This window comes from Gracilinanus agilis, chromosome 2, assembly GCF_016433145.1.
Source record: "Gracilinanus agilis isolate LMUSP501 chromosome 2, AgileGrace, whole genome shotgun sequence".
Lineage (NCBI taxonomy): Eukaryota > Metazoa > Chordata > Mammalia > Didelphimorphia > Didelphidae > Gracilinanus > Gracilinanus agilis.
This window is the reverse complement of record NC_058131.1, coordinates 452639920-452666847: the sequence shown is the minus strand read 5'-3', so window position 1 is coordinate 452666847 and position 26928 is coordinate 452639920. Positions and strand designations below refer to the sequence as shown.

The window sequence follows — 26928 nt, the reverse complement described above, 5'->3', positions numbered from 1 at the left end:
AAACATCTACAATATCATGTATGATCCTCTTTTCCTACTGAAATATTCAAATAAATTAGGTTTGTCAAGAATGACAAAAAAGTTACCTTAAAATGAAAATTAGAGATTGTTAGTTTGAGTATCTATGAATCCAAGTTTACACAGGTTAGTAGGTAAAGTTAACAAAAAATATTTTAGTTCTTTCAGTTTAGGTTTTATATATAGCTAGTGGTGATTACAGATATGCATGCCACCAGTTTTATTATGTGAGAAGTTAATGTGGAATCTTCTGACCTTATTATCAATAATTCACAAACATATTTGTTAAGCATAAGACATGCTTGGTTTTCAAACCAATGGGATTAATTAGAATTTCCTGAAAAATTCTAAAGTCAATCATTAAGGAAATGTTTAGTGAACACCTAGACAAAGAAACAATGATTACAAAGAGCCAATGTCTAACTATTTCCATTTTTGACTAGCAAATCAGGATACTGCTGCTGGAATATCTTAACTAGATTTCAGTAAAGCATTTGATAAATTATCTCAAATTTTTGTAGAGAAGATATTTGTTCCAGTTGTACCTATCTTCTCATTCCAAATTTAAAAAAAAAACCACAACAAAACATTTTTTCCTTTATTATCAGGAGTATCATTTCAAGTATCATTTGTTTTCAGTCCAGCAAAGAAGCATAGAATATCAACTATTAAACACAAGAGACAATGTGATAGAGGGGAAAGAGTACTGGTCTTAGAGTCAAGAGATATGGATTTAAATTTCTGGCCCTAACATTTATTAGCTAGGTGAGTCACTTAACCTCTTTCATCTTATTTCCTCATCTGTAAATTGGGAATAATAATATAATCTACTCCACAGGGTTGATTTGAGGATAAAATAAGATAACATGTACAGTAATACATGTTATTGTTGTTTGTCCTTCATTTCCCAAGAGGATGAATGACATCATGGGGTAATGTCTTGACCTGCAAGTGAGTTGGATTTAAGTGAGAAGGAGTTGCACAAAGTCATCATCTTCACTCTCTCTTCCAGTGTCATTCAAGTCCAGTGGGAAAACAAAAATTAAGATGACTGGTGATGACCTAGGATGTAGTGGATGTCATTGGCATCTTCCATGCCAAAGATGGCACACAAAGCAGCTCTCTGTGGGCATGCAGCTGCTCTTCCCCTCCCCCTCCATCAAGTTCATTACTAGAAAGGTAAAGAGACTCGGAGGAAGCTACTCCCTTCACCCTCTCCACTGTGCCTCCCTACTCCTCTGCCCACCAGTCCAATGGGAGCACACAGGGGGTAAGGCGGGCGGCTCACAGGAGTCAGAGCTGGAGAGGAGCAGACACTCCTTACGTTACCAGCCCCTTCATCCAGCAGCCTAAGGGGAGCTCTTCCTCCCTCCCTGTCTGGGGTAAGGCAAGGGACTCACATGTGGGTGTGACAGGGGATGGCAGCCTGTTGAATCTGTGGTAAAAGTGATTCCAGTGGTGGGGTTGGAAAGGAGCTAGGTTTGAAGGGAGCAGAGCTCACAGAAAGGCCCATAGCTGGAGGGGAGCAGAGCTAGAGATGAGGGGAGCACTTGGGCCACTCTCCTCCCCCTCTCCACACAGGTCTCTCATCCCCTGCCCCCCTGCCCAGCAGCCCTGTCTGGAAGGAGAGGGGCCAGGGAGTAAGGTGGAGGGGCAGGGTACCACACTTGGTTTGGGGTGGGGATGAGGCACAGGATTCCATCTTTAAAAGGTTTGCCATCTCTGATATAGGTTATACACGTACTATCATGTAATACGTATTTCCGTGTTCATCATGTTGTGAAAGAAGGTATATACCACATATATTAGGGAAAAACTCATGAAGGAAATGAAATTTAAAAAGGTATGCTTCAATCTGCATTCAGACTCCATCAGTTACTTCTTTTGTAGTGGATAACCTTTTTTGTCATGCTGCCTTTCATTGCTGGTAATAATTAAGTCATTCACAGTTGGTCATCATACATTATTGCTGTTATAGTATATAACTTTCTCTGGATTCCACTAACTTTATCTTGCTTCACTTCATATAGGTCTTTCCAGGTTTTTTGTGATCATCCTGTTCATCTATTTTACTTATTAATTTAAGTTTTCATCTTAGGTAATGATAGCAACAGCAGCCATTCCTTCTGGAGATTATGCCTAGAGCTGGACCCCTTCCAGGCCCACATGAGTCTTGAGTTCTTTCTGATGACAAACACTTGATCTCTGGAGCTGGGCTCCTTCCAAAGACAAGCGGACAAGTAGCCCCTTGATAAAAGAAATGTACAAGCAGAAACTTCTGGTGGGTCTCTATGTGTGTGTTTCCTGTCCTTCTTAGTCACTCCCAGATCTGGATCAAAGAGGCTTGGCTCCTGAGTCAGGAAGAGTGACTATTAAGAGGACATTAAAAGAAGTGACTTCACTCTCTCACACTTTCTCTTCCATCAAGTGTATGAGACATTCCAACTTCCAGCAGTGGAAAGAATCACCTCTCTATTGGGCCTAAGCCTCAACTTCTTTGTCTTTCTTTCTCTGCACACAGGTGAGTTAACAACAATCCTCTCAAATTTTTGTAGCCACTTCATGGATTTCAGAGGTTGGCAGTACAATATTTGAAAGGTCAGAGTGACTGGCAGCAGGAGATGCTACAAGTACCACAAGAATTTCTATAAATCCTTCATGTTTGTGAGGTTGGATACTTATAACATAATGTACAATGTTTTAAGTACCCAACCTTACCAGAGAATGTTAATTTCTGCTGCTTGTTTAAGTATTTGTTAATGTAACACACTGTAGGTTTAGCATTTCTTTTGTGAAATGAAAGTAAATAATGGTTGTGTGCCTGATTTAATTTGTACACTGAATATCTTTATACAGGGTTCTCAGGAAAGGGCAGAAAAAAGTCAGAGAGTTCAAAGAGGAAAGCTTGATGCCACTTTAAAAAATTTTTTATTTACTTTTTTATTTCCATATTGTCCAGTTTTGTGAGTAATCTTATGAAATTAAAACCCCAAAACATAAATCCAAATAAACAATTGAAAAGCAATCTGGCACTCTAGCAAATAGTGAATAGACATTTCCAAAGTCTTATGTCTTATAATTTTTCACTTTAGTTTATTTAGGTTTTTATTTGGGGTTTTGGTTTTATATGATTATTCTCTTACAAAAATGAACAATATAGAAATATGTTTTGCAAGACAATACATGTATAACCCAGATTAAATTGCTTGCCAGCTCTTGGAAAGAGGAGGTATGGGGAGAGGGGAAGGGAAACAATTTAGATTATATAACTTCAGAAAACTTATGTGGAAATTTATTACATTACTAATAAAAAATAAAATGTCTTCAAATACCAAAGCCCTATGTCTTAAATATGCTACATTTCCAATGCAGATTAAACTTTTGATAATTATAGTCCACAAAACTTGTGACTTCATTCTGGTCAGCCACCAAAAAAAATGCACTTGGATATAATTACAAATATTTCATAATAGCCATAAAGTCCTTTCACATGTTCTCCGGAATTCCTAAGGTGATCTATATAACCCTTTCTTACTAAACACATTTGGAGCCCAAATTGATGATCAAAATAATTGTTCTCATCTGCCCAATTAATTGCCCAATTAATTCTGAAACCATCTTCAAGAAGAAAGGAGATTGGGACATTTCATAAACGTTCCACACAGCTAAAACCTTTGGGCAGAGCTTATGTATTATGAGAACACTTTGAAATTTGGAAAAGTTTACATGAAGTGAAGGAATGTAATTTGTTGGAAACTTCAGGAGAAACAAAAACAAAAGCAAATAAATTCAAGGTAAAGTGATTTTTTTTTTCTTTCGGGGAAGTCTCAACTTTCCACTCTGCTATTTAAGACTTGGACGTTAACTTTAGCTCAGTTGGACACGGAATCGCAGCTTCCCCAAAGCTGCGAGGGCCACTCCCTGCCTGAGGCAGTTGTTCCCTCACTAGAGAACCGAAGCTGGTGATCCTTTGGATTTGTAACGTAGGGAGAGCCCACAAATTCTCAGTGCCCAGAGGTCCCGTCCACGCCCTGAGCCGCACCCTCCCATGTCTGGTTCCTGGTCTGGCAGGGCGGAGTTTGGATGGTGGGGCTGGGTTCTATTTGAGCTACGTAGCAGATGCTGGTCTAGTCCTCGCAGGTGATCCCTCCAGTCGCTTCAGCACAAAGACGAAATTTACCACAACCAGGTGAGCAGGGGCGCACGGCGGGTGAGGATTAGAGAGAGGGGAGGGCACCTCGGAGAGACAAGCTAGAATGCAGGTTTTTGAGGAGCTGGCGAAGGTGCAGCTTCCACTACCATAGTCCCTGAGATGGGGCCCCGGGAGGGAGCCAGCTAGACTGAGACAAGTCAGAGGAGACAGATAGAGGTGATAGGGTATGGGGTAGCCGTCCTGGCAGGAACGTTAAAGATAATGCTGAGAGAAGTTTGAGCGCTCTTCTTTACGAGGAACTCGCCTCAACGACTTAATTATTTGCTAGGAAACTTGGTGGGAGAATCGTTGCTTTCCAGTGAGACTGTAGTTAAAGTAGATTTTCCAGAAGTAGAGGAAGAAGGAGGGAGAGGCCGCCTGTTTTTGTGGGCGCAGGATGGTACGATCCCGCCCAAGGACAGGACACGCCCAAGGGTAGATAGAAGACAGCTACCAAGCTTTTGAGGAGTCCTGCTACCCCAGCACCTTAGGGAAACAATCCCCGGAATCCTCTCCCTCCCCAAAATGTCCATATGTAACTTAGCCTTTGATTCTTGTCAGACCTTTAAAAGTATCAAATTGGTGGCAAGTATCCTCTGTGCTCTAAAGCAGAATGCAAGATTTTTTTTTTCCCCGTCGAACACTGAAAGACATAAAAAAGTTCTATTAATGTTTAAATCAAATCTATGGCTTAAAAATGAGGCCTGTATCACATCTAGCTAGTAACATCCAGTGGAGTCTCATAACTGTAGAATTCCTTTTGAAATCTATTACTTAGAGGTGGGGCTGGGGAGGGTTCACATGCTTTTTCTTGAGAGTTCAGGATTATCAAAAGATTTGGCTGTCTGTTTAGCTGGCAGAAGTAAGTGTAGTAGAAAAATCACTGGACTTGAGCTTGCAGGACCTGAGTTCAAGATCTTTCTCTTTTATTTACTGCCTCTTACCTTGGGCAAGTAACTTGGCTTTCTGATCTGTAAAATGAGGGGGAAGGAAAAGGAACAAATATTTGTTAAGCACTCTACTATGTCAAACACTGGCTAAAGTGCTTTACAAACAACATTTTATTTAATCCTCACCACAACTCTTTGAGCTGTTTATCCCCATTCTATTTTTGAGGAAACTGAGGCAGACGAAGGTTAAGTGAGTTGCTATGGATTACACAGTTGGATGACACTAGATTCACTGAGCCCTTGCCAATTCCAAGTCTACAATTCTCAGATTTCTTGACTACCAAATCCAACATTAGTTTTTAACCTAGAAAAAATTAATAAACAAAAACATTCATTGTCCCACGGATCTTTGAGAACATAAATTTGGGATTGTCCTGTGAAAGGTGTTGTGTTGAGGATGGGGTTGGTGCCTCTTTCCTCTTCCACTAGTAGGAGGGAGAAAGCTAGGGAGGGTGCTTTAAAAGTAGGTACAAGGGTTTATTCAGAGTCATCAGTTCCTCAAATGAATTACTAAAGACTGATCTGTGATTTTATTAGTATAGGGAACTTCTTGTTCTATTCACAGGCTATGACTCAGTAGGAAAATTGCCTGAGGTTTTATGGAAATATTAAGTAACCTGCCTACTATCTAGCAAACAAATGTCAGAGATAGGATTTAATTCCAGGTCTTCATAATTCCAAACTCAGCATTCTCTCCACTACACATTATTGCCTCTTTCTTAAATAATAGAATTTTTAAATGTTCTTAGCCTGGAGAATGAGAGTTAAATGCTAAGAATGAGGAGGGGGGCAATAATTACAAGAAGAAAAAGAGCTAGAAAAATAAGAAGTGTAGATCTTGAGTCAGAGGACCTGCAATTAAATACCATCTGTGCCAATTACTACCTATGAAATCTTGAATGACTCATTAAATCTCTTTTGGCCTTAGCTTCCTTCCCTGAAAAATAATGAGATTTGAGGTGAAAAGACCCCTAACATCTATTCTAGTTCCAAATTTAGACCTACTAGAGATTCTTAAATACCTGTATCCAGCCAGATATCTAAGTATGGCACCACAAAGTCTTGCTTCCCATTGATATTTAAGATACTTGACTGTACTATGTACCTTTTCATTCTCCCTTCTCCTTTCAACATCTTCCTCCTAACCAAAAAAAAAGGCAATCCATTTGAATAGATGCTCAGAGTAATCAATTTCCTATTCAACGTACTATGGAATAATTATAAAATGATTTTATATTTTTAAGTTTCAAGGGGATTAGAACATTTGACATTAGTAATTTAGTTTCTCACATTCCAGAGACAGGGAAGCAGAAAGAAGGCCAAGGGAAGATGCATAGATCATGGTGTGATAGTAAAAAGCAAATTACGCACAGGTATTGTCCATAGGCACTGGGCATTAGGAAAAAAAAAACATTGCTTTAAAAAATTCTAACTAGTTCTCTAGAAGTTTAAAATATAGCTTTTCATAATAAGAATTACTTTTTTTCTCAAATTGTAGGGTTTTAAAAATAGAAGCTTAATTCTTAATGGAATTTCTTAACATTTCTTTTAGGTATGAAGAATGACTTTAGTTTCAGAAATTGACTTTACAGGCTTAAAAGTGGCCATTAGTTACTATGCCTAAAGGTTCCTTTGACACTCAAAAACTATTTTCCATTATTTTGTCGTCTTGTCTTTTCTTCTTTTTTAAAAAAAAATTGTAAGGGTACTTTTAAAGCCAGCAATATTTTTTTGTTTTATTTGGGGCCAAATAGGGATAATATACATTTGCAGTTTGTTTAATAACAAAATGAAATAATTGAAAATTGTTTAGGAATAAATGTATTCAATTACTGTTTAGAGATCTTCAATTTTTCTAAACATATTTGTGAGAACAGCACCATGGCCAGAGTTTTAAGTACTTGCTTCTAGTAAGAAAAGTCTGCTGTAGGAAAAGTAACTATGAAAAACTATGAAAGAAGTCACCACATAATATCTATGTTGGAGAATTCTTTTACAGATCTTTTCCAAAACTGCTTGACATAAAAATAAATAAAATTTAAGAGCTATTTTTAATGACACTAAGGACTCATCCTCTGTACTCTTCTGACAGGAGGATATGTAAAACTTTTTTCTGATGTGTAGGAAGAATGGAAGTCAACAGCTAATAATTATAGCAGTTAGCATTTATATAGTGCTTTATGTATGTTATCTTATTTGATCCTCACAAAGATTCCTGTGAGGTAGGTGCCATTACGATCTCCATTTCCCAGATAAAGAAACTAAGGCTGAAAGAAAGGTAAAGCGATTTTCCCTGAGCTGCTCAGTTAAAGTCTGAAGTAGATTTGAATTCAGGTCTCTCTAACTCCAAGTCCAGCACTCTTATCCACTGCACCACCTAGTTTCCTTGACAAAAATCCCAAAGAATGTATATTTAGGGCGTGTTCAAAAGTAGCTGAACTTGGAGAAATCTTAAAGGCAATCACACCCATACCCTTTAAATGAAAATAAAGATCCAGAGACAGTACACAAGGTAGCAAATAGCAGAACTAGGATTTGAATTCAGGTCCTAGGGTTCCAAATCTAGCCAACTTCCCTTATACCATGAGACATACTTTAAAAGGAAAAGATTTTATAGCTAAGATTACCTTTAAATATTTAGTGGATGAGGAAGTAAAATGACAGAGCATTTCCTGAAGCTTCATTAATCAAGGCTGAGCAAACATAACTGATTAATTGACTTACCAATAAAGTTTGGTGTTTTTATGAAACATAAAAACCTCATAACACGTAGTAGAATTCTCAAGTAATTTATTTTGTCTAATAGAGTACTTGGGTGTGTAATAAATGCTTAACAAGTACATGATGATAAGTAATGAAGTCAGGGATATTTACTGGTTGAAATTATAATGAAACTGGTGGCATTTAGTTCCATACTGTTAGCCATACTGTTATCACCACTATCTGTATCTTAAACTTTCATTGAAAGAAAATTAACATGCAACATAACTTTATCATTCTGCTTATTGACTTGTATAAACCCGCAGACTCATGAACATGTAATGATTTTCCTTTGATGGAGTTAGGTTACTTTTCCATTTAGATTAAGTTTTATTGTTAATCATTTTCCAGTCAAGTTCAGCTCTTTATCACCCCATCTGGGGTTTTCCTGACAAAGATACTGGAACAGTTTACCATTTCTTTCTCTAGCTTATTTTACAGATGAGGAATCTGAGGCAAACAGGATTAAGTGATTTGACCAGGGCCATACAGCTAGTGTGTAAGGCCAAATTTGAATTCAGTCTTCCTGACTCCAGGCTCGGCTACCCTAGATTAGTTTAGATTTTTGAACATTTATTAGTAAGCAGCTTACTAAGTACTGAGGGGAGCTACATAGTTTTTTGTGTCAAGTTTAGAACTGGCCCCTCTTCAGTAATTTTTGAGTGTATAAATATAAGATTTCTGCACGATTTCTTGAGACTTCTATATCACTCCTAAATTTCCTCTTCATTGTTTTTGAGCATCTTGGGGTTGAGGGGAAGGAGAAGGATGGGAAATGGGAGGTGAGGGGTTGGTGGGGGTGTTCAGGGTGGGGAAGGAAACAGATCAGGACCAGGACAGTTATAGATGAAGACATAGTCCGAAGAGTATTCTGTCTCTCTTACTGATTTCCTGAACTTGGAAATCAGGAAGACTTGCATTCAAATACCGCCTTAGTTAGTGCCTCTGGGCAAATCTTAGCCTCAGCCTCAATTTATTCTTCTGTAAAATGGAGGAGTTGGCCTTTATGGCCTCCAACATTGCTTCCAGCTCTAAAGTCTGTGATCCTATTGTAAGGGAAAATGTTTTTATTAAAGGTTGCCTCAGTTTAGCACTACTCCATTCTGTTTTTGAAACTTTGTCTTTTTTTTTTAGTTGTGTATATATACATATGTAGTATAAACAAGTGAGTCTATTTTCATGAGATACAGTGGTGTAAATGAGTAGAAAAAAATGCAGACTGCTGTAGTACAATGAAGGCAATACTACAACAAAAGGAAATGTACAAATGTACAATAGGAAATGCACAAGCATTTCCTAAAGGAAAGTTTTAAACTAAAGTTTTAAAAAGTTACAGAAGAACCATGTCCTCAGTCTTAGGGAAGCTAATGAAAGCACAACAGCCTTTGTTTAATCTGCCTTATAAAAGGCTATCTGATATAAAAAAAAAAATTTAAGGGTTGAAAACTGTATTTACGAAGTTTCAAAATAAAATTTTGAAAGGCTACCAAAGCACATGCCTGTCTTGAATTTTTTCCCCTTCCTGTCCCACCAAATAATTACATAAAAGGGCAGAAAAGCCTTAATCAAGAAACTCACACATCCTTTTAAAATTCCCAACTTTTTTTTGGCATACTTTGTAGAGCTAGAAATGTCTTCGTTACTAGTGGAAATCACTTGTTAGGGGATTCCCTTGCTCTTGGTCTTTTCATTAGTTTCCAGCACTCATAATGCTATATAATGCTAATATAATTTTGGTCTATATGCAAAACATATCCTGCTGTCATTTCATTCAATAACATCCTTATAGAGGAAATCCTTAAAGCCCTAAGAAACAACATTTGTGAGAAAAAGAAGGCAATCTGGCTTACTATTATTATTTTAACAGGTTTTTTAAAGGAAAGAGTTACATTAAAGGAACTTATGTGAATAAAATGTGGAATATCACCTTTATGTCTATATCCTGTAAAATCTTATGTTTGGATTATGTACTATAGCTAGTTGTGTATGCACTACAGTTCTGCACTATAGCTCCCTCCTAAAGTATAAACTGTTCAGGGTCAGAAAAAGTTATTTTGTCTAATTTTTTTTCTCTCTACCAGTTTCTCACTTTGAATTTTCTATGAGGAACTCTGCAGTGAAGCAGAAACATCTCTTGTGGCCTAGAATTTCAGAGCTATTTTGTGGGAGCCATAGTAGAGTAAGGCCCTGGGTTTTTGGGGAAATACATTTAAGGGAACTTTCTAATATTCTGATGATATTTTATAAAGAATAGGGAGGATTCTTCAAAGGCAGAAATATTCTTGGGAACTCAACTAGGATATAATATTAATTGCTGGGCAGGCTAAGGCTTGCATTGTACTATAGAGAAGTATTTATTATAAAAGGGATTACGTGGCAATTGGGTTTATTAAAATGAAAGATTTCTGACTCTGACTCATGTTGGCCTTTCCTTATCTGAAAATCACACGCAAATTGTCATATGACTTTCTAATGTTCTTCCCCTAGGTACTGCTATAATTTGCTGACTTTGAGATTTCATTGCTAGGTTCCATGCTTAAAAAAACAAACAAGCAAATGATCTTAAATGGGCAAATTTTTAGAATTTAGAATCAGACTAGAAGGTACTTTAGGGATCATCCAGTCTAATCTTCTGATTTTATGTGAAATCTAAAGCCTAGAAAAGTTAAGTGATTTGTTTGAAGTCACACTTCCATAGCCAGAGTTCAAACTCAAGTTTTCTTACTCTAGAATGAGGGTTCTTTCCCTTGTATCACAATGACTTTGTAAAATAAGGTAGGTTTTTTTTTTTGCATTTTGTTTTGATTAGCTCTTTAAACATAAATCACTCATCTGAAAAATATACTGGTAGGAATATGCTAGACAAATGAGGATGGTATTTGTTTTAATTAAGTGTGAGGTTTCCTGAAAAAGTTCTAAAGTTTTCCACCTTAGAAACTTTTTCCTAAAAGAAATATAAAATTCAGAGGTCAGAAAAATAACACAGTAATCTTCCATGAATTTTGATTAGAAAGTTAAGCTCTCACATCCAGAGGAAGGACTGCAGGAGAGGAAACATATAAGAAAAACAGCTGCTTGAACGCATGGGTTGGGGTGGACATGATTGAGGATGTGGACTCGAAACTACCACACCAATGCAACTACAACAATTTGGAAATAGGTCTTGATCAAGGACACATGATAAAACCAGTGGAAATGTGTGTCGGCCATGGGTGGGGGGGATGCGGGGGGCGAAGGGGAAAGTAGGAGCATGAATCATGTAACCATTTTAAAAATGAATATTAATAAATGTTTAAAATTAAAAAAAAAGAAAGTTAAGCTCTCTTGGTTAAAATGTGGCTTTCATTTGTATAGTGAATATATAAAATGGCATTTTTTGAGTCATTATCTGAGTCATCTTGTATACAAAGAGACATGAAATACTACTAACATTTTGTCTTCAGTTTGTATACTTTTTGAAACATTTGTAGCTGCTAAGGCCCAACATTTCATCCTTAATGCTTACTATATATGTTTCCTTAACTAAGTCACTTAACTTTTCTAGGTCTCAGTTTCCTCAACTATAAAATTAGGGGACTGGGTCAGATGACCTCTAAGGCCTCTCCATTTCTAAAGCTTTGAGCCTAGATGTAGAAGAACAATCTAGAGAAATAACTTTAAATGAACTTTTAGATTCTTGCAAAGTACAATACTTTAAGCCAAGATCAAAGTATAGTTATTCTTTTAATAGTTTTGTCTCATGTGCCATTAAAGAAAACCCTTGGACTTTCAGCAAAAGCATAGAGGAAACATACTTTCATCTGTTTTTATTTTCCTCATTTTTTAGTTGCTCAAGTTGGAAAGTAAAGTGAATATACTTAGTATGAATATAAAGAGAATAAGTACTGTTGTGTGCAGATGCAAAGCATGGAATCCCTGCAAAGGTACAGGAAGAGCCTCACCCAGAATTCCAGGGGACCCCCCTGGAGAACTTTGGGTGAGGGGCAGTTGAGAAGGGTTGGAGACAGTTAATTTGTGGGGATTGGATGTTAGCAGACACTCTGCTTGATTCTCCTGACTTGGGGTTTCTCCTGAGAAACCATTGTAGCTTAAGCCAGTGGTTTCTACTCATAGGGTTAGCCTATTTGTTATGACTATTCTTCATTAATATAATTATATAATTATTTAGTAATTAGAGAGTAAGATATTTATCTATAGCAAGAGAGCCAGTTTTAGTTAAGTGCTTCATCCCTCCAGTGAGGAGGGGGAAGGGGGCTTCAATTTAACAGTTCAGGGTCACTTTTCCTTTATCCTAAAACCTTCATTAACTTCTCTAATTTTCCTTGTTAATTCCTAATATAACTTTTTACCTTCAAATCTGTGCCTGATAATTATTTGGAAGATACTTACAATTCAGTCTGTATATTTAGTTTGAATCCTGTTGGCTGCCAGTTTAAGATCTCCTCTGTCCTCAACAGTTAGATAACTAGCTGTTATATCTCCTCTAACTGACCTGAGAGGAATATAAATTAATGAAAAGGAACATTATTGGGGTTTCAGCCATAAGAGAAACTTACCAGAAGAATCCTATTCCTGTCTTCATTACCAACTGAAGCAGAAGCAGTTAGAGGGGGTGGGGTTTGAGAGCCAGGAGTGTTTTACCCCCTTCTTTCCTCACTGTAGCCTGTCAATCTCTGGCTCTTAACTTAAAGCGCTATTTGGCCCTGAAACATTTATCTGCTTCTCCAAACTATCTGTTATTATCATCATAACAGTACTAAATTTGGAGATATTTTCATTATGCAGGTTCTTGATGGGTTCTAATTGTAATGATACTTAACTTTATTATTTTAGTTTGAGAGATGTATTCCTAAAAACTCACCTAATGAGATAGTCCTATAATTAATAGTATAATTTTCCTAACTCTTGAAACTGACTTTGAACATATTTTTTATTACACACACACACACACACACACACACACACACACACACACACACACACACGCACACACCAGCCAACACCCAGATTAAGAGCAGTAAAATATGGGTATAAGCAGTGTTTGCCAAATCCCTTTAGTCATGGAATTTAAAGCTATAATGTCTGTGTTGTGTGGAAGAGGCAAGGTACATTTTGGAACAAAATAGAGTAGGGCAGGTAGGTGGCACAAGGGCAGTTGAGTGGCATGGGGGCAACTAGGTAACACAGGGTGGTAGGCCTAGAGTCAAGAAAACCTGAGTTTAAATCCAGTCTCAGAAATTTACTAGCTTTGTGACCAAGGGTAAGGCATTTAACCCTGTTTGCCTCAGTTTTCCCATCTGCAAAATGGGCTGGAGAAGGACTGGCAAACCATTCCACTATCTTTGCCAAGAAAACCTCTAAACCTCTTTAGTCAGATAAGACTAAAAAAATGGTTGAATAGTAGAGTAAATCTTTTATACCAGAAACTAGTCTAAGTTAATAACTATTTTGTTCACCTCCACAATTTTATCTTTAATATTTTAAAGGGAACAACATTTCTAGAGTAAGAATATTTTCTCAGATCCTCTGTTCACATTGTATAGAATGACCAGGATCGAGCAGGGCACACTGTGGGAAACAATGCTCAGTGAAATTCCATTTGGGATCATAGTATATCATAGATTTTAAGCTGGAAGGAACGTCAGAGAGTGATCATATAGTCTTTTTAAAATGAAAAATCTGAGCCTCAGAAACAGAAATGTAACTTGCCTACAGTCTTAAAGTTAGTAAGAGGCAGTCAGAATTCAAACCTATATCCTCTGATTCCAGACCCAGTTCTCCTTATGACTAGACTTCTCCTTAGGTGATGGTGTACCTTCTTTTATTGTTCAGTTTTATTTGTTTTTTACATTTCAGTTATTTCTGGATATATAACCAGACTCCAATTAGCAGAAGTAAAGAAGCTCATGAAGTAGCCACAGAATTTGAATTCACACTGCATATTTCAACTAGGGCTGGAACCAATTACCATCTTTTACATAATTAAATAAAAGGGTGACTAGGTGGTGCAGTGGATAGAGTACCATACCAGTCCTGAAGTCAGGAAGACTCATCTCCTGAGTTCAAATCTGGCCTCAGATACTTACTAGCTGTGTGACCCTGGGCTAGTTACTTAACCCTCATTGCCTCAGTTTCCTCATCTGCAAAATGAGCTGGAAAAGGAAATGGCAAAATACTCCAGTGTCTTAAGAAAAATCCTAAATGGGGTCACAAAGAGTTGGGCATATTTGGAACAATTATAACATAATTATAAATTTAAATAGTATAAACTTGAATACATGCAACCTTTCATGGGATTAATTGTTTTAACCAGGGGTCAGCAACCTTTTTGGCCATGAGAGCCATAAATGCCACATTTTTTAAAAAGCAATTTCGTCACAGCCGTACAGTGCTCACAGTGCGCAGTCCTGTAACAGTGCGCGCTCCTGTAACAGTGCCTGAAAAAAAAATTGACTTTATGGCTCCTGCAGAAAGAGCCATATCTGGCCCTCAAAAGAGCCAGATATGGCTCGAGAGCCATACGTTGCCGACCCCTGGTTTTATCAAATCAGGATCTATATGTTTTCTTCTTTTTCTTTCTCTTCCTAGCATTTCATTTTGCAAACAAAAGGAGCTTTGGTTTTTTCCTCACCCATGGTTCATAAAGTCATAGAAAGCAAAGACTGGAAAGTTGGAGTAATGAGATGTTAATGTGTTAATGCTTGGTAACACCTTTCCTGAAGTTTAAACACCTTTGAGCAGCTTATTAGGATGAGCAAAAATTGGACAAATTGGAAATGACTTAGTAGGTCTTTAACAAGGTAAAGCCTGGACTGAATTTAGTAACTCAAGGGAACACAGGCCAGGTGCTACCTGTGGAGAAGACTCCCAGAGTGGGGAAGGGATTTCTCTCTCCTCTCTAAAAACTGGCTATGTGGCTTTGATCGGTAGAAAATATTGGTGAGGCAATAAAAATATATATTCCTAAGAGGCAGGAGCTATATGAGTAGTAGAAAACACTGGTAAAGTAGTATATAACTTCAGAGAGTCCTTTAACAGATTAGAGAACTTTCAAGTATTCCTGATGAAATGACTAGAACTGAATAATACAAGATTTCAGAGAAATCTAGAAAGTATTAAAAGGTGCCAGATGACTTTTTTGTTGTTGTTTTTCATGATTATACAAATAGTAAAACAAATACATACTGTTAGCCATGTCTGAAAATATTTGTCTAATTTACCTCCCTGACAAGAAATGGGAAACATGCTTCATCACAAATCTTCTGGTGTTGTGAATGGCCATTGAATTGATCAGAGTTCTTAAATCTCTTGAAGTTGCTCTCCCTTTTATTATTGTAGTTAATGCATAAATTATTTTTCTGGTTCTGTTCACTTAATCTTCTCTCATTTTGAAGTCTTCCCAAGTTTCTGTATGTCTATCTCTTTTATCATTTCTTATGACCCAATAATATTTCATTATATTTGTACCCTATAATTGTTCCCTGAATCTGCTACAAAAAAAAGCGCTAATATAAATTTTTTTTGTACAAATGAGTACAACCTTCTGGGTTGTTTTTCTGTACCTCTTTGAGAATATATGCATGGTAGTAGTAATAGTTGAGTCAAAAAAAAGTTAATAATAACAGCTAACATTTATATAGTGCTTACTCTGTGCCAGGCACTACACTAAGCACTGCAGATACAAAAAAAAAAAAAAAAGGTAAAACAACTCACAATCTAATGGAGGATACAACAAGCAAACAAATATATCCAAACAAACAGAATAGGAAATAAATAAGAAAGGGAAGCCACTGGAATTAAGAGGGGTTGAAAAAGGTTCTTTCTGTTGGAGATGAGATTTTAATTGAGACTTACAGGAAGCCAGTAAGCAGAAATGAGGAAAACATTTCAATTAGAGAGGACAGCCAGAGACAAGAGATGGAATGTCTTGTTTGTGGGAGAAGGGGGCCAGTGACACTGGATTAAAGAGCATATGCTGGTAAGTAAAGACTGGAAAAGTAGGAGGATAGGTGATAAAGGGTTTTTTGAATGCCAAACATAGTATTTTGTATTGGCAAGAAGAAGCCATTAGAGTTTAATGAGTAAGTACAAACAGGCTTGCTCTTTAGGAAAATCACTTTGGTGGCTGAATCAAAGGTGGATTGGAGTGGTGAAGAGTCTTGATGCAGGTAGACTCACCAGCAGGCTGTTACAATAGTCCAGGCATGAGATGATAAGAGCCTTTACTAGAGTAATGGCAGTGCCAGAAGAGGGAAGAGAATGTATTGAAGAGATATTGCAAATATTAAATTGACAGGCCTTGGAAATAGTTCGGATGGGGGTTGGGGAGGAGAGATTGTGAGAAATGAAGAATGATAGGCAGGTTGTGAGCCTGAGAGACTGGGAGTATGGTGGTGTCCTCTGCAAAAATAGGACAGGTAAAAGGTGAGGAAAGCTTAGGAGGAAAGGGACTGAGTTGTTTTAGGTGTGTTAACTTTAGGATGTTTCTTACACATTCAATTTGAGATGTCTGAAAGGCAGTTGGAGATATAAGATTGGAAGTCAGTGGCGAGGTTAGGATAGGACAGATAGCTTTGAGAATTATTCACACAGAGATGGTAATTAAATTCATGATACCCGATGAGATGACCAAGAGCTGTAGTATAAAGAATTTATAGAGAGTATAAAGAAGAGAGCACAGGAAAGAACCTTGAGGGACATCTACAACCAGAAGGCATGATCTGGATAAGGATCCAGAAAAAGAGACTGAGAAGGAGTGGCCAAGTAGGTAGAAGACCCAAGAGGGAGCAGTGTCCTGTAACCCTGGAAAGTAGCGAGTATCAAGAAAACAGAGGGTATTATCAACCATTTTATCTTCACGTAGGAACAAGTATCATAAAAAAAATTAGGAGAGTAATGTTGGTTGAATAAAGGAGAATAAAGGGAAAAACATGTATGCTATTTGTTTCAGGGTAGTCATACATTTAGGATAAACTGCTGTAAACAGCAAATGGCACAGAACCATACAAAATTTCTTAATGGTAGGATTCCTCTGTGTGTAATTGGGATTTTAAAAGTAGGTATTGATGGACTTTTCTGTTTTCATTTTTAGGAAAATGGCTGATGGATTTTCAGTAAGTCTTTCATTTCAATATTTTTGCCCCTAAAATGTTCTACTAAAGGCGAGGTATTTTTATAACTAGACTTTTCCTTTTTAATTACCCTGCCAATGATTCTGGAGGCCTTCTTCTGACTGCAACTACACCAAGAAAATTTGTAGACTCTAGTTAATGTTTTAATTTGCATTTTCTAGCTGCAGAGCCAAAGTGCAAGTTAGGTAAAGAGATCATTCATAGTATCCAGATCAGTGGGAAAGCATTAGGAAGAAATGAGGATAGCTCCCACTGGGTAAAATGGACCAATATTCTGGCCAGTATAAAACTGGTTTTGAAACTAAGCAATACAAATTTTTGATGTACTCTAGCATTGATTTTTTAATCTTTTAGGCATAATTTAAAACTCTATACCAGAATACCTATAAGCAATTCTGAATTATCTTCAATAGTGGAAAATAATAACATATAATAATATACACAAATAACCCAGAAAACAAATAATTTAAACCTTCTGTGCAAACAAAAACTTTATTTGAGTAGCTATCACAATAATTCACAGACATTAATTTTGTCTTTTATCTTCGATCCTACTGTTTTCTAGATCAGAAATATTTCTGTTTCCATTTTTGCTTCTCTTGATTGTATTTAAAATATGTGAAAAACTTTAATTTTTATGGTTGTTTTCTTCTTTCTTCTAGCTTAATGATGCCTTATCTGGGTATGGAAACCCAAACCCACAAGGTTGGCCACAAGGTCCTTGGGGAAACCAACCCCCAGGTGCTGGAGCATACCCAGGCTATCCTGGAGCTCACCCTGGTCCAGGAGCACCTGGAGCCTACCCTGGTCCAGGAGCACCTGGAGCCTACCCTGGTCCAGGAGCACCTGGAGCCTACCCTGGTCCAACAGCACCTGGAGCCTACCCTGGTCCAACAGCACCTGGAGCCTATCCTGGACCAACAGCACCTGGAGCCTATCCAGCTCCAGGACAACCTAGTGCTCCTGGAGTTTATCCTTCTTCAGGGGCCACTGGTACCCCTAGTGGACCAATAGCTCCTATGGGAGGCCCACTGGTGAGCTTGAGTTGAATTATCTCATGTTTCTGGCTTATTGTTAACTTGACAAAGTCTAAGAAAGGGCAAAATTGTCATCTAGAGCAAATGAAGTTATCATTTTCTGATGCTTTTGTAGAAAACAAGCTCTGGTCAGTAGTGCAGATATGTAAAAGGTGGCCAGATCCAATTTATATATAAGAAATACAGGCCAAGAAGACCTGAGGCCTTTAATGTCCATGCTTTTTTAACTATGTGCCTGAAAGCCATCAAATTACTAAGTAGCTTCCCCAGCACTCCTTTCTTCTCATGTCTTTAGGAATAGCTACTAGACTAGTATAGGGAACTTCCTACGTGGAGAAATCCTTTACCAATGTGGATCAGCACCTTCTCTGCAACTCAATAGTCTTAGAGCTTTACCTAAGACACAAAAATTTAAGTGGCTGGTCCAAGGTCACATAGCTGGTATTTGTCAAGAAACAAGACTTTCAGTTTTGACACCAGCTTTAAATCCCCTATAAAAACATTGCTTCTCTTGTCTTTATTCTCTTTAAAGAAAATATGTGGACTAACATCTGGTTTAATCTAGTCAAATTATGACATTCTGCTTCCTCCTCTAGTTTTTATAATCAAATAATTTGTGGTGAAAGTCTAATGCTTACTATTAGAATGTTTGTAAGACCAAAATAGAATGACTCTTAAAGGCTTAACATTGTTCCCTATAGTCAGTAAGCTCTTTTCCACAAAAATATCACATAATTCTTTTTTCACGCCACTCTATTAATAGACTTATCTATCATACAGTACTTTGAATTTCCCATCCCTAATAGATTTAAAGTTACAGGAGGGCAGAGTCCCAATCTTATTTAATCTCTGTGTCTCCTAGTACAGAGAATTTGGCACATGATAAATACAACAATTTGTAGAATTAACATATATCAAACTATACTGGCTAGGAGTGGTAATAATTCATGTGAATCCTATAGTAAATGATGTTGGTTTTTACAAGTTTTATAGTGTTTTCACAAATTAAAACAAGCCAATGCATATCTTGTACTCTATTTGTTAATAATGCCTGTTACTTTCCTCCCAAGGTGAAAGGGAGGAAAAAGTGCTGTAAAACTGTTCTGATCTATCCTCTCATATACAATCAGTTATCAAATCTTGTAATTAAAAAAATTTTTTTTTCAAATCTTGTCATTTTTATCTTCACAACATCTCTCATATATATACATATATATATATGCATCTTTTTCTCTCCACTCGGAGAACTATAGCCCTAATTTAGGATCCCATCACTTCTCACCTGAAAATTTTGATAGCTTTTAAAAATACATTCATAGGGCAGCTGGGTAGCTCAGTGGATTGAGAGTCAGGCCTAGAGATGGGAGGTTCTAGGTTCAAATCTGGCCTCAGACACTTCCCAGCTGTATGACCCTGGGCAAGTCACTTGACCCCCATTGCCCACCCTTACCACTCTTCCACCTATGAGCCAATACACAGGTTAAGGATTTAAAAAAATAAAAAAAATATATTAAAAAAAATACATTCATAGTTTAAATCCTGGCCCCTAAAATCTGCATCGTCCTTATGTCTGTGATTTTAAAGAGTTTATTTTAGATGAAAAGTTTTGAATTCAATCAATAATTCTGAGCCCTCAGGTTGGAAAATTCCCAACATTTAATCAGAAATGGCTTTCTGCCTTTATTTAAACTTATATCTGTCTCCAGTTAACTACTGGTCACTTTGTAGTTAAGGCAAAATTCAAATAGCCAGAAATACAATGAAGCAATAGATTGTATTATAATGTTTGTGGATAAACAAAGAGTAAGAGGGAAAGCAATACTTTTTTTTCTTGGAGCTTCGCTTAGCCCTTGATTAGGTGAGTACAACTGCTGGTGTCAGCCTAAATCTTCTGTTCCATGATGCTTGTAGGTCTAATGACCCTCCTTGCTATCTTCCTTCTCATCCACAGCTCAGTATTATCATCTCTTTCCTTAAATAAGTGGTCTTTGAGCTGCTGGTTCTTTCTGGCAAGTTCTGTGTGACCTTCTTTTCTACTTCCACACACTTAGAATTTCCCTGTTTTTGAGAGAGATCCAGCTTTTTATATACATGTCCCTAAGTTTATGATTAAATATCTTGCATCTTGGCTTTGATAGATTCAAGAAGTCATGTAGGCCCTGTTCACACTCAGTTTTTATTGATTTAATTCAATGAATAAATGTTCTTACCTAACAAAAGTAATTACTTCGAAGTCAAGTTAATTAAAGGAGCCTTGTCCTTATACTAAACTAAGATAAGCATTTCATATATAGAGTAGAACATAAAAAGAGAATTGTAAATGGAAGCATGATGCTTTAAGTACAGCATGCTTCTCCTTTTAAATATATAATAAATTCAATTTGTATTCTCAAAACTATGCTGATTATATTTCTTTCTGCTTTATTCTTCAGTGTGTTAAAAAAATGCTTCAAAGGTCTTTTTCCCCATTTTTTTCGTTTTCTACTATTTTCTTTTCTTGGACACATTATCAAGTCATTCCTTTCCTTAACTTTTCTCCTCCAATAAAAAAAAAAGAAAAAAGAAAAACATTTTATAATACATTTACATTGTCAAGGAAAACAAATTCCCACATTTACTATGTCTGAAAATGTATGTCTCATTTTGAACCTTCAGCCTCCTTACCTTTTAGTAATTGGATGGGGAGATAGGCAGCATATTTCATCATTAGTTCTCTTGAAGTATGATTGGTCAAGCAGATGGTCTTCTAATTGGTTATCTAGTCTCAAGCCTCTCCCCAGACCAATCCATTCTCTAAATAGGTGCCAAAGTGATTGTCTTGACTCCCTGTTGCCTCTGGTATCAAATATCGAGTTCTTTGGTACATATCCTTGTACTCTGTGGTTCAGATATATTAGCCTGTTGCTGTTCCTCATGACACCCTATCTCTGTCCTGTCTCCATTTGTACTTGACTGTCCTCCATGTTTGATATGCTCTCTCCTTACCTCTTCCTCTTAGAATTGTTTGTTCTCTTCAAGATTTATTTCAAATACCACCTTCTGCAGGGGGGCTTTCCTGGTCTTCTACCCCAAAAAGTTATTTTTAATCTGTTTGTATCTTATATGAACTTAATTGTTTTCATATTGTCTCCCTCAATAGAAAATAAACTTCTTGTGGGTAGAGACTTTTTTTGCTTTTGCTTTTTATCCTTAGCACTTAGCATAATGCCTTTCACAGAGTAACTGCTTACTAGATGTTGGCTTGATATATTAATACCAAAAACTAGCTGCATTTCTTTTTTATTCAGATCTGGGTGTTCATCAATGTAGGGAGTTTCCAGTGAGGAAATTTTCTTTGCCAATACAGGTCGACAACTATTCTTCAACTTTTAGTTTTAAAGAGTTGCCAAGGCCCTTTGAGATTAAATGCCTTTCCCAAGGTCACACAGCTAGTATAAATTAGAGGTAGGACATTTAAGTGCATAATAAATTAGAAATAAATAAATAGCTTTTTAAGATATTCCTTCATTGAATATTTATTGAGCACATACTTTGTACAAGTTCTTACAGCTGAATGACATGAGAAATACAAAGATGTCAAGGAAAGAAGGGATATGTCCACAAATTTAACCTACTGCCTTGTTAAGTGCTAGAAAACAGTTATAAAGTACTATGACTTAATTTGAGATGGTCTTATTGGATTCTTTTCAAGAATCATTCCAAGGGACCAAATATTGAGGAGGGAGAAAGTATCTGAACTAAGGATCAGGTTAGTGGGCATAAAAATGCTAAGGAGGAGGCAGTTTTTTGCCTTTGGTACCAATCAAGGAGTTCCTCTCTTCCCTGTCCTAAGTGAAGTCCATTATCACTTTTAGGTCACTAGGGATTTATTTAATGTAGAATTTATTGTGGATTCTAGATCTTGGAGGTTACCTCCATCTTAGCACCTATTTAGTTAGTTAGCACCTATTAGTGCCAAAGGGTGGAGGTGGTAGAAAGGAGTTTAAATTGACCAGAGAAATTTGATCAGAATCCTTTAAATGAATTATTCATGCATGTACATTATGATTAAGTAGCAGCAAAATCTTTAAGGCTGAGAGTATGCTGCTTTTCATATGTATATATTATGTCTTTTTCATTCACAGGTAGTGCCTTATGATCATCCCCTGCCAGGAGGAATTATGCCTCGCATGCTGATAACCATTCTGGGCACAACAAAACCTAATGCAAATAAGTAAGAGAAGAAATAATAATACAGTTGTATAAGATAGCATCTGGAAAAGTTGAAAATACTGAATTTTGTGTTTCAAAAGGATTTTTCATTTATTTATTTATTTATTTGTTTTAGAGGGGGTTTTTTGCCATGGTTACATGATTCATGCTCTTTCCCTCCCTGCCAAACTCCCTCCCTCTGTAGCCAATGCACAGTTCCACTGGGTTTTGCATGTATCACTGATCAAGACCTATTTCCATATTATTAATAGTTGTGCTAGGGTGCTCATTTAGAGTCGACATCCCCAATCATATCCCATCAACCCATGTGCTCAAGCAGTTGTTTTCCTTCTGTATTTCTACTATCCACCTCTGAATGTGGGTAGCGTTCTTTTCCATAAGTCCCTCAGGATTGTTCTGAATCACTGAATTGCTGTTAGTAGAGAAGTCCATTACATTCGATTTTGCCACAGTGTATCAGTCTCTGTGTACAATGTTTTCCTGGTTCTGCTTCTTTCATTCTGCATCAATTCCTGGAGGTTGTTCCAGTTCACATGGAATTCCTCCAGTTCATTATTCCTTTGAGCATAATAGTATTCCATCACCAACAGATACCACAATTTGTTCAGTCATTCCCCATTTGGACATCCCCTCACTTTCCAATTTTTTTGCCACCACAAAGAGCAAGGCTATAAATATTTTTGTACAAGTCTTCAAAAGGATTTTTTTAAAGAACTAAAGGTTATGTGCTGATAACAGGAATTTTATATTTAATACTCTTATTTTTTCTCTGTTTAACCTTGACCAAAATTTTTTGTTATTTACATTACTGGAAAACACAGCCTTAAAAGAAGCCTATTTATCTCTTTAATATATTGAAGAGACCATATAGCATCTAGCATCTACATATCCAAGGCTTATAGCCTAGAAAATCTGAATTCAAATCTTATCTTTGACTAATTGTTTGACTCTGGGAAAGCACTTAACCTCTATTTGCCTCAGTTCTTCATCAGTAAAATGGGGACACACTAGAGAAAGAAATGGTAAACCACTCCAGTATCTTTGCTAAGAAAATCCCATAGAATCAGACATGACTGAATGACTGAAAAATAATAACAAAAGCTGTCTTATTATGGGAAATTGTTTAACCTTTTAGAGTGCTAGTTTCTTTCTTTGTAAAATGAGATATAGGGGAACAGCAAATAGATGAGTTTGGCTGGAGTAGGGAGCACATCTGGTAGAGTAATGTGAATCTGGAAAGATTCTGACCAGAGTCAGATTGTAAAAGCCTTTCAATAGGGAGTCACAATAGATTTTTGAGCCAGGGAATTTATTCTAAATTTGTGAGGCAAATCTCCTGCCCATTTAGTCACTAATACTCTCTAAATGAATAATTATGTGGTAAACTTTACTGTCTTATCAAGAAAAATTGAAAGCAAACTGGATACACAATTCCTATATGTTTGAATGACGTTTATTATAGTGAGGTTTATTGTACAATATGAATTATGCATTACAGCAGCCTTAAACATTGAATGGATGTGTTTGGAGAATACATAGTGGTAATATCTAACATTTATATAGCATTTACAATGTGCCAGGTACTGTGCTTAATGCTTTAGGGCTTTACAATTATTATCTTATTTGATACCCACAACAATCCTGTGAAGTAGATGCTTTTATTAACCTCATTTTATAGATAATTAATTGACTTGCTCAACTAATAAGCGTCTGAGTCAAATCTGAACTCATGTCTTCCTGACTCCAGTCTGGTGCTTAATCCAATGCACCACATAATTTTTAGTACTTGCAGATAAAGGACTTACTTCTCTGTTTTTAAAGACTTTCTAATCATGTGCCAGCCTTCTCTATGCTAATTGTTGTTATTGTTCGGGGGTTTTATTTGTGTCCAGTCCTTTGTGACCCTATTTGAGTTTTCTTGGCAAAGATACTAGAGTGATTTGTCATTTCCTTCTCCAGTTCATTGTACAGTACTAGTAAGTATCTGAAGCTGAATTTGAATTTAGGTCTTCCTGACTTCATATCTGGTACTTTCTCTACTGCACCAGCTAACCACCCCTCTATATTAATATGAGTTCCTGAATCCTCTATATCAGAGAATAGAGGAAAAAATAAGGAATGATGCTAGATGTAGCTTGAGGTATACGAGGCTTACAATGTATGGCCTCCATTTTCTCAATAAAATTGGAAGTGATGCCTCCAATTAAAATTATGTTTATAAACCTTGTACCTCAGTCACCTGAGAATTCAATTCAACAAATATTTATTCAACTTCAAAGGCGCTGTGTTGGGAGCTGTGAATATAAAGGTTTTTTAAAGTCTTTGTCCTCAAGGAACTTATATTCTATTAGGGAAAATAACACATTTATAGAAAACCAAGTGAACAAAATATACAAATTACTTTCCAGAGAGAGGGAGGCTACTAACACCTTGGGGTAATAAGGAAAGGGGAAATCAGAATAGACCTTATAGGACTTGAGCTGGGTTTTGAAGAAAGCTGGGGATTCTTTGGGGCTGATCTTAAAAGGGAATGCATTCAGGTGTGGGAGATGACCTTTGGGGGATGGCTTGGAGATAGCAGATAGAATATAATATGTGAGAAATAGCACATAAGCTAGCATTGCTGAAACACAGACTAATGAGAGTAGACTAACATGCACTAATGAGAGTAATTTTAAAATAAGTCTAGACAGGCAGACTGAAACCTTAGCATCTTATCCTGAAAGCAATAGGGAGCCGCTGGAGCTTCTTGAGCAAGTAAGTGACATGGTCAGATCTATGCTTTTTTAGGTCCGTCAGTTTGGTGGTTGTATAGAGGATGGTTAGGCAAGGGGACTGACTTTGGCAACAAATTGGGATGCAATTGCACTAGTTCATTTGAGAAATGATGAAGGATTGAACAAAAGTAGAGTGGAGAGGAGATGGTTGCAAGGCAAATTATATAGATAGAATCAACAAGACTTGGCAACTGAATGAGTGTGAGAGGTAAGTGTATGGGAAAAGTCAAGGATGCTTCTGGTTCTGATGCTTGGTTATTAATAGAATGATGGTATCTTTAAAAGAACTAAGGAAGGAGAGGGGAGGCTTTGAAAAAAAAGACAAGTTTAATTTTGGACATATTTAGTTTAAAATAATGGGACATCCAGTTGGGGATATCCAACATGTATGATTTTGTAACTAAACACAATTTCTACTTTTTAAGTCACTTTTTTTTCCTTAATAGAATTGCCTTAGATTTCAAGAAAGGGAATGATGTGGCCTTCCACTTCAATCCACGCTTCAATGAGGACAACAAACGAATTATTGTTTGTAATTCAAAATTTGACAATAACTGGGGAAAGGAGGAAAGACATCAAATGTTCCCATTTGAAGCTGGTAAACCATTCAAAGTAAGTCAATATGAAGGGGTTTTTTTTTATATGGATTGCAAAATAGCTTAAACTTGAATGTTCTAGAAAGGTTGTTTGCCATCAATTTGCTATTGTGTTATTACCTCAGGATTCCTAAATAGTAGATTTTTATATGCTTCTAGATCTTTAGTCCTGTTGCCATGCCATCTTCTCCCTTTTTTTAAGATTTGCTAGAATTCTCAATGAGGAAGTCTGCTTAGGCAATATTAGAAACCTCTCCTCCTCTCTAGTCAGCTCTTCTCTCTCCCACTTTGTCAGTCTTAAAATTAGAGAGAAATTAGAAGTGGCTCCTTTTGAAAAGGTTGTCTTGTCACTGTCTACATTTAATTATCTTCTCTTATCCCTGTGCCTTCCTCTGTCACAGTCGGATCCCTACTAAAGAATGTGTAGCATCTTTGGGAATTATGAATCCTTGTCTAGAAACTACCCATAGTTCTCTGGTTCCATTTAATAGAGAGGTCAATGGTGCAAAAACAACATAAAGCACTATATGTGGCATTCCATGTTTTTATCATACAAAGTAGACTTGTACTGTTAGATTAAAATAACTCTCCCTAGAAATGAGGTGAAACATAGCTAACCACATACCTTGGCCATTTTGATAAAAGTTGTGCCTTCCTTGAGGGAAAGGAAGGCATTTCAGATCCTAATTCCCAGCCCTGCTTTTGAAGCTCTATAGTAGTAGGCTTCATAAAAGAGATGCATGGAGAAAATCTTTATGATATAGCTGAGCTAAGACCTTGAACCAATATAATCAGCATGAGGATGGCCTGATGTTGTCAACCTGGCAATGGCCATTAATCCTTTTATTGATCTGAACTTTTGAATTTAGGTTGTTTAGGTGTTGAGACAGATGGGAATGCCTAACCACGTTTGTTTACATGTTTCAGATTCAAGTTCTTGTTGAGACCGATCATTTCAAGGTTGCTGTCAATGATGCCCACTTGTTGCAGTACAATCATCGAATGAAAAATTTAAATGAAATCACTAAGCTGGGCATCTCTGGTGATATCAACCTTACCAGTACCTCACAAACTATGATATAAATGTAAAAGGTCAGAAACATTCCAAAAGGAATTTCCTAGTAAAACATACACTTAATCATCATATTCATTGTGGGTATTCATCATAGGAGAAATCATAAAGTTACTCATAATGCATTTACTTTCTTTGTCATAGCCACACAAAATTTAATAAATGGTCTTTCACTAAGTACAA

The 26928-nt window shown here is 36.8% G+C and overlaps 1 protein-coding gene across 1 annotated transcript; it reads left to right on the top strand.

Annotated features, from left to right (window-relative positions):
- The first annotated feature begins 3934 nt into the window (after window positions 1-3934).
- On the top strand, window positions 3935-26928 carry LGALS3 (galectin 3). Its single transcript, XM_044661972.1, has 6 exons — window positions 3935-4207; window positions 17012-17033; window positions 17714-18085; window positions 22213-22301; window positions 25524-25689; window positions 26601-26928. The coding sequence occupies exons 2-6, from the start codon at window positions 17016-17018 to the stop codon at window positions 26754-26756; spliced, it is 801 nt and encodes a 266-aa protein (XP_044517907.1). The 5' UTR covers window positions 3935-4207; window positions 17012-17015; the 3' UTR covers window positions 26757-26928.

Bases quoted from the DNA above. Each gene is read 5' to 3' on its own strand.
- LGALS3 (XM_044661972.1), top strand. The intron at 18,086-22,212 runs GTGAGCTTGAGT...TTTCATTCACAG, and splicing joins CTCCTATGGGAGGCCCACTG to GTAGTGCCTTATGATCATCC. The intron at 25,690-26,600 runs GTAAGTCAATAT...TACATGTTTCAG, and splicing joins AAGCTGGTAAACCATTCAAA to ATTCAAGTTCTTGTTGAGAC.